Consider the following 12783-nt stretch of genomic DNA (forward strand, 5'->3'; position numbering starts at 1 on the left):
CAGAATTTGGAGATGCCAAACTTTACTTGTTGAAGGCGAAATTATAGCTCATGCAGAGAACACTCTTGCTGTTGCATGAAAAACTCCAATGACAGTTGGAGGGTTTTGCCATAAATGAATTCCGCAATGGAGGTCACAACATCTGGTTTAATGGCCATGCACTCTTTTGATAGCACTAGAGGAAGAGTTCAAATCCATGAATTACCATGAAACATTAAAGAAGATCTCATAATATGATGGCCCCATTCAACTATCTCTTTACTGCTGGATGATAGCTGATTGTATGGTGAAGTTTGAAACCACAGTTGGTGAGTTTATGGAGTAAACCCAACTCAGACTGTCTTCTGTGACCAGTAGTGTTGTTGGTGGGACATCCAAACTGGGAGATCCGGACAGTCATAAAATTTTGCACCACTGTTTCGGGTGACATCTTGGCAACACACATGATTTCTGCTTACCATGTATAATGGTCATCTGGCATAAATATGTACCTGAAACCCCTCATCGGAGATAAAGGTCCCATAACATCAATTTGCACATGTGCGAAGATTGTGTGGTCTTGCTGAATGTGCCCACCTACTTATGTACATGGTGACATGCTTTAGTCATCTGGCACAGTAAACAAGTTAGGACCCAAATGCGACAGTTGTGTTTTATGCACAGCCACACACATCTGTCAATTACCATACAAACTGGACAGGCCATAAACATCACACCATAACACAGTCTTAAATCACTCTAAAGAATGCCATTTTAGTTCCAATCCAGTAACTTGGCTGCTTATAAGTTCCTGTAGTTGGTCATCTGTGGCCTGTGCCTCCATAAGTAGTTTGCAGTTGATACCACTAGATATTGTACTAAGTCTAGGGAAATAATCTACCACCAGACTGAAACTTCCTGGCAGATTAAAAATGTGTGCAGCCCTGAAATTCAAACTTGGGACCTTTTCCTTTCATGGGCAAGTGCTCTACTGACTGAACTACCCAAGAATGACTCGCAACCCATCCTCACAGCTTTACTTGTGCCAGTACCTCATCTCCTACCTTTCAAATGAGACAAGGTACTGGCAGAAGTAAAGCTGTGAGGACTGGTGGTGAGTCATGGTTGGGCAGCTCAGTCAGTAGAGCATTGGCCCACAAAAAGCAAAAGCCCCAAGATCGATTCTTGGTCTGACACACAGTTTTAATTTGCCAGGAAGTTTCATATCAGTGCACACTCCACTGCAGAGTCAAAATTTCATTCTGTCACAAGATTCTCTGCTCATTTTTCATGGTGAATGTCTCTTGTAAAATAGATGATAAATTCCTGTTGCCAGAACTGCCAGTGTGGAAGTAAACATGACGAAGGGCAATTTCTCCACATGTGCTCTAAAGGTTCTTAATGGCCTCATAAATGCCTGCTCATTCCCTGTCATAAGCCCTCTATTTTGTCTGTAAGTATATCAATTTCTGAGCAAAAAATCTGGGTGGATGCCATGAACCATCGATTTCTTGGTGAAGCGCTGCCTGTTCCTATTGCCAGCTGGCTGCCCATTACGATACTTAGAGTTGCAGAGTGCACAGGGTACACGAAGAAGATAGCTTCACTCATGCTGGCCTTTACATTCTCAAAAGCCTGTAGCATCACTGTGGTCCAAGAAAGAGGGCATTATCTTCTAGAATTATGTCCTGTCTGTGGAGCAGTAAGAGGCACTTGTGTGGCTGCTGCATATGGTAAATGGTTTCTGTGTTCTACTAATGTCTTTGAAAACACCAACACATTTTCTACATATTCAAAGCAAAAGGGCAGTACGTAGTACCTCATCTACAAAGTGCTGCCATGTTTGAGTGTGCCACCAGAATCTGGTGAGACATTTTTTTGGAATCAACTTTGCTGAACACCATTGCTCCCACTAACACAATAGTGAAATCTTCTACTTTAGGTGCTGGGTAACAGACCAAGATTGTTGCACATACTGAACAAGTGATAGTCTCCACACAGTCTCCAAGAGCTGTCTACAGGTGATGCCCAAAGGCTCTTAGAAGGGAAACATACGCCTGCATTTGATTATTCATTTGATTCTTTCTTGACAGCTGCATACTTATCTGTCACTATTCTATGAGTCTTGAAGGCAACAGGAGGACCAGCTGTAGTCTTGAGTATGATATATATTATGTACAACTGCAGTAATAGGAGGACATTTTTCACTAACAGTTGCGGCCTGAGTCACTCGGGCAGTTGATGCAAAGGAACATCATCTTGTAAGCTCTGGAGTTTGGGTTCACCAGCCTCTCTTTCCTTAGATGTCACACCCAATTTGGAAAGCAATGCTTTTATTTTCCATCATAATATTTGTGTTTTCCTCCCTTAGGGTGATAACTTGTCTTTCATGTCAATGTGTGCACACACTAAAGTTTGAAGACCCTCTGTTGTGCAGCTATATATTTGAAGACAAGAGCCCTTCGAATCCATATCAGTCATCATTGTATCCAAAGCAGTAGCTTTGTGAGAATCACTGGGCTGTACTACGCCGCATGATGAAGTGTAACACATGGTATGAGAGTTCTTCATCTTGACAAGACATCTTTTAATGGTTTCAGATCTAAAACAGATATGTGCTTTGTGCAAGGATATGTCAACATTATAGTGGTGCAAACAGTCAGTGCCTAGGATGCAAAGGTTTATTGAGACCTAGATCCACAGCTATTCTTCACTCCCAGAAAGTAAAAATTTTGGAGTTATTAGCAGTGGCAGGATAAGTATTGGCTAGAGGTTGGTTGTCCTGATCCTCTGGAAATACACTTATGTCTGAACTAGAGCTGATGAGGTCTGTGTGTGAAGCATGAGTGTCTATGATGTATTACTGGTGGAATGCACGAAAAATGTTTGCAACATTGTGTTGTGCCAGTACTTCACATGTGTTTACATTTTCAATGCTGGGCATGAAGGTTGATCCCTTGCTGGAGTTTGTGACACCCACTGGGTGTCTACGAATAGTGTCGAAAGCATCAGATACTTTTGATGATCATGAATTTTCATTTTGTGCATTTTGTGCATGTAGACAGATAGGTGCTTCTTCACAAAGTGGCTGGTTGGACCTAACCATGGTCGCTGTTGTTGTTTAGGTAACCACAAAGGGAGGTGCACGTCCTTGCTTATCATCCAAAGCATGAATGGTAACAACGCCAAGTCTGCAACTGTTTGTTGACTCTACTGTGTCATCCCTGCACGTGTTGCTACCACAGTTGTTGTGCATCAGAGCTGTGAGTTCAGTTTCCTTGATTTGCCACTAGACAGTGCCTTTTACTTGCTGGAGTTCATGCAAAAGCTCTACTCTCTTGTAGCTTCAGGTGAAACTATTGCTACAACACCATTATGTATTTCAGATGCCATACCTTTACTGTCATTTTGTAAAATGCTATGCAGTTGATCAGCCACATGCATTTGTGAAACTATGACACAACCATTATTGGAACATGGTGGTTTCACTGCATGTCCTTGATGGCACATGAGGAATTGAAGTCTCATATCCTGAAACTGTTTTAGTTGGTGGGCTCACAGTCCAGTGACCAATGCAACACCATTTATTTAAGTTTGATACTCTTGCATATTTATTCAGATCAAATTACACTCGAGCCATGACTAGTTCTCAGAGAATCCTTTTTAAGTATTAGTTGTTCAAGAAGCATAATATGATCATTAACTATGTCCTGATCCATTCCTTCATGTGAATATTACTACACTAAGTGAATATGGTCTACACACTGACAATGTGTCCCACATTGAAGTCAGACAAAAGCTGAATGCATCTCCTTTTTACATTTTGGACTTCTCATCCTGCTGTTGTGGTCTTCAGTCCGAAGTCTGGCTTGATGCAGCTCTTCAGGCTACTCTCTCCTGTGTGAGGCTCTTCATCTCCAGATAACTACTGCAACCTACATCCTTCTGAATCTGCTTATGTATTTATCTCTTGGTCTCCCTGGCGCCCCCCCCCCCCCCCCCCCACACACACACACACACTCGTGCCTCCAATACTACACTGGTGATCCCTTGATGTCTCAGAATGTGTACTAACCACCAAGCCAATATTTTGGTCAAGTTGTCTGACAAATTTCTTGTCTCTCAAATTCTATTCAGTACCTCATCATTAGTTGTGTGATCGATCTGAAATGAAATATCATTGATGTCCCTGGCACGATTACTGCGTACAAAATCTGTCACTGACATACTGGTAAAATGAGTAATGCTTGGCAATGACACAAACCAACATACAGATGTTAACTGGGTGATACCTAATCACAGACTCTTATACCAAGATGTTAATGCAGGTTCCATCACGGAGATGTTACCTGGTTGGTAGCTACGTGTGGATTTCGTTATGTATAAGTAATCGTATTAAATATATCTAAAAACAAAGATGATGTGACTTACCAAATGAAAGTGCTGGCAGGTCGACAGACACACAAACGAACACAAACATACACACAAAATTCAAGCTTTCGCAACAAACTGTTCCCTCATCAGGAAAGAGGGAAGGAGAGGGAAAGATGAAAGGATGTGGGTTTTAAGGGAGAGGGTAAGGAGTCATTCCAATCCCAGGAGTGGAAAGACTTACCTTAGGGGGAAAAAAGGACGGGTATACACTCGCGCACACACACACACATATCCATCCACACGTCTGTCGACCTGCCAGCACTTTCATTTGGTAAGTCACATCATCTTTGTTTTTAGATATATTTTTCCTACGTGGAATGTTTCCCTCTATTATAATCGTATTAAATGCTAGCCATGCACTCATTTTCTCAAAAAAGATTGCAAAAAGATGCAAAACAGTGCAAGGTTCTTGACACACAGATGTTCGAGTGTTTTAGTTAATCCTGGTGAGATTGTGGCTAATATATGTTTCAAATTTATTGGTGGTATCACTGTATTGAGTCAGATACTTGTTTTTTATAACTTTGTGCCAGATATTTATAAAAGCATTTAAGTTCAGGGCACTCCTTGATTTACTCATTGCATATCAATGCATTGGATTACAAAATTTCATGTAAAACTCACAGGTCCTTATTTTTCAAATTTATTGTAGTTTATAATTAGTGGCTGATATGGATAACCAAACTCACTATCTCATTCAGAAAAACTAGGACAATAAATGTATAAAATCAAACCACCTTAAAAATTCAAATAACAAAATTAGTTTTAGGTGGTACAAACTCTGTGCTGTGGAATGATCGTTATGGTTGGAAATTAAGAACACAGTGTGGACAGATTTATTGTTACAAGATGACCAGTTCAACAGTCTTACACGCTGCCATTATCAGATCTCATGGAACTTGTTATAAAACTGCCATGTTGCATTACATGAAGTCAAAGCATAAAAGGTAGCCCACACATATACTTACCTTGAGAAAAATCAGTTGATAAACTCCTCGTGCCATCCATGCCTATTGGCAGCAAACATTACCCACCCAAGCTTGCTGCACAGCACTATGCGGCAACAGTCTCACAGCTTCACCACAGAAAAAGTAGCTTTGATTGTTAAGCATGTGACTACAACCCCTTGTACAAACAGACTGTTGGCAACCATTTTGAAAAATTTGGGCAATGTTGTCAAATATGATTGATGGATGCTAGGTGCACCTATCAATGGGACCAACTCTGGAAAATATTTTCCTCTTGCACTAGGACTTTTAAAAAACAGAATAGTTGCAGGCCTAACAGGAATTTTACAATCCTCGCATTTACTGTTACACCAGCCTTGGCACATGAATTTATGATGGTTAATTTTGTTATATTTAGAAAATACATATCTTTAATTTCATATGCCACTTTCACTAGTTTCTTCAAGAGAGAAATACACACAGCTTGTCTACAATGCTGTAAAATGCTCCTGCATATGAAACAAACTCATTCTTCTGTTTACATGCATAAGTTAATGGGACTGGAAGAATTAGAGATTACGGATTATGATGAAACATGAAGAACTTCAAGACCATAGTTCAAGTTGCAGCATTCAGTGCAGCTGAAGCAGTTCCCTACTTCTAGTGGGTTAAGGCTGATGTGACATTTGCATTGAACTCTTTCATTCTCACAGTTTTTTAAGCATTATCACAGCTTGGCTCATCCAAGTGTGAGGTCTTCCTTGAAGCTGTTCTAAATGACTATCTGAATGGAAGTAATAAAAATGCAAAGGGAACATCAGACTCCAGAACAAACAAGTCACTTTGAAAAATGCAAGAAAAATTTGGCTAGGCTGTGCAACTAACTTTCCCAACTGTGGAGTACAAACTTGCATTGTTTGTAGTTGCATCACATTTTGCCACCGCAACAGCACTACTACAGAAATAGTATGAAATCCGGATCCTATTGCTCCCGTACTTACCTTACTACAGTTTGTTATGCGTATTCTGTCAATGCACCATGAAGCTTTCATTGAACATCTGACCACCCTATGCACTGCGACCAAACAGCATGATATCAGATGTCTCCTGTGAGGTTGTGATAAAACAGAACTTTGTTAACATATGAAAAAATAAGCATACTAGGCCTAGTAGTGGCAAAAGTGCCCACAAAAATAAACACACGTTATGGTGTGTCTCAATGTGTGCTGTGATCTTTATAAAAGTACCTACCACATATCATATTGTGAGCACTATCACCCGCATACAGAGAGGTTGTTCAAGTCCTGAAATGGGGTTATCAAGTGCACTGTATGCTTCTTCCCAAAACAGTCATGCTCAAATAAATTTAGATAGCTAACTTATACAAAAAAGTTGTCCTTTCAGCATATATGGTCTATTTTACGAAACAACTAAGTACATGAAGTACTGCTATATTATAAAGAGGCAAGTGTTACAATATTGGCAGATCCAATCTCCAAATGTGGTTTTGTGTCTCCATGGATGCAAACAAGATTAAAAGCCCACACACTCGAGATTCAAGTGCCAGTTGGTCCTAAGATTTTTTCTGGCATTTAATCTGACTTCCATTCTGCCAATGCTTTGTGGATATAAAAAAGTCAAGCAGAACCATGAAGCTGTCTAAGAGGGCTTGATCTCTGTTGAAGGAAGGCAAGGGTAGAGCACCTCCACAAAGACTAGTCAAGCAGTGATGTTCAAACACTTTTCAGTTAACTTTACTTTGGCACATTTATGGAGAACAGATTAACTTTAAAAAGTGATGGACATGTTAGATAAAATGAATTAACAGTAACTAATCATTAGAGAAGCAGATTAAGAAAGTATTCATAACTCAAAGCATAGATGAAGTATGTGCGTGGTTGGAGATTCTTCTACCCAGCATGAGGGCACCTTTCAAAATGTTAGCCATTTGCAACGGCAAAAAATCTGGAAGAATATACTAGTCAACAACAACCTCTATGCCCTACAATAAACCAATAAGTGAATTCAATAAGTATACCATTTTCTGAATAGCCCTATGTACCTTCTTCCTCTCCTAACTTATTTCCTACAAACAAAGTGCCACATTCTTCATCTTCAAACTTTTTTGCATTGCATCTCATCTGACGATTTCCCTCCTTTTCCCTATGAAAGTGCTGTTGTACTCCAAAAGCTACATTAGACTATCAAATTTTGGGTCTAGTGCAGCAGGGGATACAACCCATCGGCTTTGGACAATGACGTCACAAGTCGCCAGATAGCAGTTTACCATTTTCGCTTTTGCTGTTATGTTTCAGTTTCGTTTTTTTTACTGATTGCTTAATAAAGTGGATCTGTTTATTCTATCTCGTGAGATTTTTTTTTTAAAAAGCCAAAAAACACTTATCAGCCACTGAAGGGAGCTACAACACTAAGAAGAATCGCTTCGCGATTGGCGACTTGTGACGTCAATGTCCAAAGCCGACGGGTTGTATCCCCTGCTGCACTAGTCCCCAAATTTTTCGGGTCTGTAAGCATGCTTTGATATGGTACTTTACATTACTACAAGCAAATGCAACATTAATATATTGAACAGCTTATCAGGAACTCTAGGCAAATCTTAAATATTAAAACTGAACACCAAATAGGATTCAAATCACTACATGGTCTTATCTTTTAAGGACAAATATTCTAACACAACTATATGTCATGCCCACCACCTTAACCCCCACCCCTTGCAAGTGTTTATCATTGTTGATATCAAGTAAATGAACATAAAATACAGCAAAATACATTTTGTATAATGTTACCATGTTATTTTAATTGTTTATAAAGAAATGAATACTAAACAGAATAAGAATTGTCCTAGTGGATTCTATCCAAAGTTTGAAATGGTTAGGTAAACCAGTCACGAAATAGGGATCACACGTTGTCACATTGATAAGTATGAAATATGCAGTGTGTCATGAGAATGGAAAACTTAATCTTCTCACTGTGTTAGAAATCAGTTTGGCATTAGGCCAAAGATTTCATATTTACATTCACTGGCTCATAACCGCCTTGGGCAACACATCAGACTAGTTCATGATAATAAGAAAGTTTTTTGGAGATGGGGTGATGGGGCAGTGGAAATATCGTATTTGAGCCCTAACTTATATCATGGAGTTCTTGAATTTTCACTGTACTAGTTAATAATTTTCATTTTAAACTGACGTAAATGTGACGTACAGAAAGTCCACACATTCCTTACTATTTCCTGATTTGGAACTTTAGTCATAGTTATAACCTTTCCATGAAGATTCATTTCAGCATATACACTGCTGTGCAGTTATGGCCCATATGATGAATGTTCAAAATTGTATTCTGTTTTTCTAAAAACTTGTGTAAAATCTAGTTTTGCTCTTTCTTCATTTCCAGTGATTTACCTGATATTCATGTTGTCATAATTCTGAAATGATGTCTCACTCAAATCAATATCAATTATACCATGAAAAAAATTTATGCTGTTTGTAGACCTACCTCACATACATTTTAATGCACATAGAGGTGTACACTGCCACTATATACCCTAATCTTACTGCCCTATATCTGTGTATTAATCTAAATTAAAATTACACTGGCATCTGATACGCAAAGTCTTTTATTTGTGAAGTAAAACAAATACACATATATTTGTACCAACGAGATCAAACACCTCACATGGCAAATAAATTTCATAAATATATCAAAATTCTTAGGGAGAAAACAAATACTGAACTTGAAAAAGAAGTACACTAATCACAGTTTGCCTAAGATGAAAACAGTCTTAAAAGTTAAACTCACGTCCTTTGGGTCAATTCAACCTTGCTGAGATTTGCTTTTGGCACAAGAACGCTTCCCAAAGACTGGGTAATTATTCCAGTTGCTACAGTCACATTGTTTTCCCTTATTGTGAATGGATCCCCCACTAACATCACCATTTTCTTCAGCAGAGTGACATATACAGTAGCATGTTCACCTGGCATTATCATTGCTTTGTCATCTTGGAGATCAACTCTACAAAAAATGTTCCATGTCTTACAAAACAGTTGTTGTGAATACTTGTTTACAATTGGTTTACTTCTTCCACCTTCTGCTCTCGACAGAAAATAAATTTTAGCTTCAAAATGATTACACAAGCTTTCACTCTTGCTGGCACACAAAAGCATTCCTCGCTGTACTGAGTTGATACGAACTCCTCTTAGTAACACACCAACATTTTCACCTGCTTTTGCTTCCTGGACTGATCTCTTAAAAATATGCAAATCACCGATTGATGTCTTGATACACTCATCAAATCCTAACAACTCTGCATCGCTATTTTTCTTCATGATTCCCCGCTGTATAGTGCCTATGACAACAGTTCCTCTGCCTGGCACTGTAAAAGCGTTGTCGATTGGCATCATGTAAGGCGACTTCAAGTCTCGTTCTGGTAATTTCACATGTTCATCAATTGCGTCAAGCAGCTTCCTTATTGACGGCTCCCCCAAATCTGAAGAATCTCCTTTCAGAGCTAACAGTGCCGATCCAATTATGATTGGTGTGTTCACTCCATCAAATCCAAAGTCTGATAACAACTCTCGTATTTCGATTTCAACTAACTCCAGCACGTCTTCTTCAACTTTATCTGCTTTGTTAATATAAACGACCATGTTCTTCACGCCTACTTGCTTCGCAAGCAACAAATGTTCTCTGGTTTGTGGCATTTGTCCATCTGTCGCAGCCACAACTAAAATCGCTCCATCCATTTGGGAAGCACCAGAAATCATATTTTTAACGAAATCTGCATGCCCTGGGCAGTCCGTATGTGCATAATGCCTCCTTGAAGTGCTGTATTCTACATGTGCAGCGTTAATGGTAATCCCTCTAGCTTTTTCTTCTGGCGCTTTATCTATTTCGTCATAGGAAATAAATTTACACATTCCGTCTTTTTCAAGCACTTTCGTAATCGCCGCAGTAAGAGTCGTTTTACCGTGATCGACATGGCCAATTGTTCCAATATTGCAGTGTTCCCTGTCCTTAACACTGGCTGCTTTAGCATAGCATCTAAAACACAGGTGGCCTGTGCACACTATTCTCAATTGCCGGTTCGTTAAGTATTTACTGTTAACAAGCGACTTGAGTGTAGATTGTAACACTAATGCGCGTACTCCTTTCAATACTGCGGACATTGTAGTACACCAAACTCAAACCACAACACAACATAAAAAAGAAACTATTATCACCCACATGTTCTAAACATAAACAAACCCACGAGCTACGACTGTCGAATATGATTCTGTATCGAATGAATCGATTGTCGCTGAAGAATCGATATGTTACTGTATCGCGGAAACTGTGTGTTAAATCGAGTATAACGTCGATTTGGCAATGGGTGACTGGCGTGTCGATAACATGGATTGAAAGGGGAAATAAGGGGATTTCAAGTTTTATTTGCCCATTTGACATTTTTGGAAAGAAGTAACATGTACAGCGCAACACTACAGTTGTAACTTAATGTATAGGCTACTGTAACGTACTTGTCGTTAGTCTTCTTCTTCTTTCGAATAACCCATTTGGAGGGTACGATAAATAAACTTTGGCTTATTTTTATTGTATCAGATTTCCTTAGTTTCCAAATTTCCTTCATCCGTTTAGATTCTTCTCTTTCTTCTTAAGTCCACTTTCGTCTAGTTGTTTTCTTTCTCTTCTGAAATTCTGCCTTTTGAACTGCCTTTCTGAAATATGTTCTGTTTTGCATTGTGTCAATAGTAATTCCAGCGTTTTCCATGTCCTTTCCAGTCTCTGTGAACCATGCGGGATTGTATTTGTATCTATCGAGTTTTTCAGTTTTCATGTATAGCTGTCTGTTTGGTCTTAATCTGTATTCAGCATTATCGTTTCTTTTAGCTCCCCGTATTTTCCATAAATTCTTCTTTCGATATTCTCTAGTTTCTGAAGATCTCCATTCCGTGTTAGTTTAAGTGTTTTTGCTGCATACAGAGCTTCTTTTACATTGTATGTAATCCACTCTCTTAGGTATTTAAAGGAATCTGTTGTGTGTATTGTATTGTTGTCAACTGCAATATTTTGAGGGACATCACAGATGTTTGTCATGAACTTTGTCGTTATTATTATTACGTATATAATTTTGGCAGGTGCCGACCACAAACACTAGCGATATCTATGTCTTCCAGCAGACTGAACAGGAACACTGTGGAAGCACAGCGTCCAGAAAAAATTCAATAAATAACAGTAGGCTGTAACTCTTCAGCCTTCCCGGCGAGATCTTGACATGTGGAATAATCGGGTCTACTGCTGGATGTTCGTGTTGCTCTGGCACAATATTTCGGCCACATAACTCGTTGCCTTCCTCAGGTGCTACCTGAGACTGCCGTATTGGAGGATCTTGTCCAGTATTTGTGCCCAGAGGGCGCTGGATGCTCTCTTTGCCAACCGCGCCCGCCTGGCGCTGGTTGTAATGTGTTGTCTCTTCCCCAGTGCTCCCTTGAACGTCCGCGCCCCACTTGGTCGCCATGTGTGGCAGCTCTCTGAGGCCCGTCCTGTGTCAGGCGTTCCGTTCGCGGTCCGCACCCGCCTGGTGCTGCTCCTGAGGTTTTGGCCCTTCCCTGGTGCTCCCACGGACGTCCGCGCCCGGTTCGTCCACCATCTGTGGTCGTGGCAGCTGTCTGGGGCCAGACCCGCGTTTGGCGTTCCGTTCGTGGTCCGCGCACGCTTGGCGCTGCTCCTGAGGTGTTGGCACTTCCCTGGTGCGCCGACGGACGTCCGCGCCCGCCTCATCCACCATCTGCAGTTGTGGCAGCTGTCTGTGGTCCGTCTCGCGTTGGGCGCTCCGTTCGCGGTCCGCGCCTGCCTGGCGCTGCTTGTAAGGTGTTGTCTCTGCCCTGGTGCTCCCTCAGACGTCCGCGCCCGACTTGATCTTCATCTGTGGCAGTTCTCTGAGGCCCATCCTTCGTCGGGCGCTTCGTTCACGGTCCGCGCCCGCCTGCCACTGCTCCTGCGGTGTTACTACTTCTTGAGGAGTTTCTCGGTTCCTTTCATTGGGCCCTGATAAACTCCAGAGCCGGACTCCATGCCAAGCTGAGCTGATAACTGCTGTCTCGGTTTATTAGGTTGTCTGTGACCTTGATCTCAATGGCCTTCTTTATGACACTGTCCCAAAATCTTGGCGTCTGTGTCACTATTTTGGTGTTGTTGTAGTCCATTGAGTGACCGAGCTCCAGACAGTGCTCCGCTATGGCAGATTTGGTTGCCTGTCCGAGTCTGGTGTGCCTCAGGTGTTCTTTGCACATGACGTTCACCGTCCTGGTTGTCTGGCCAATGTATGACTTTCCACACTGGCATGGAATGTTGTGAATGCCTGGTTTACGTAGCCCCAGGTCGTTCTTCACGCTCCCTAGCATTGTCC

General features: G+C 40.8%; 1 protein-coding gene across 1 annotated transcript; it reads right to left on the reverse strand.

Moving 5' to 3' along the window:
• Positions 1-8979: 8979 nt before the first annotated feature.
• Positions 8980-10646, reverse strand: LOC124798303 (elongation factor Tu, mitochondrial). The gene has a single exon (XM_047261639.1). It carries the CDS (start codon positions 10544-10546, stop codon positions 9176-9178), a length of 1371 nt encoding a protein of 456 aa, XP_047117595.1. The 5' UTR covers positions 10547-10646; the 3' UTR covers positions 8980-9175.
• Between the last annotated feature and the right edge of the window lie 2137 nt (positions 10647-12783).

This window comes from Schistocerca piceifrons, chromosome 5 (assembly GCF_021461385.2).
Source record: "Schistocerca piceifrons isolate TAMUIC-IGC-003096 chromosome 5, iqSchPice1.1, whole genome shotgun sequence".
Lineage (NCBI taxonomy): Eukaryota > Metazoa > Arthropoda > Insecta > Orthoptera > Acrididae > Schistocerca > Schistocerca piceifrons.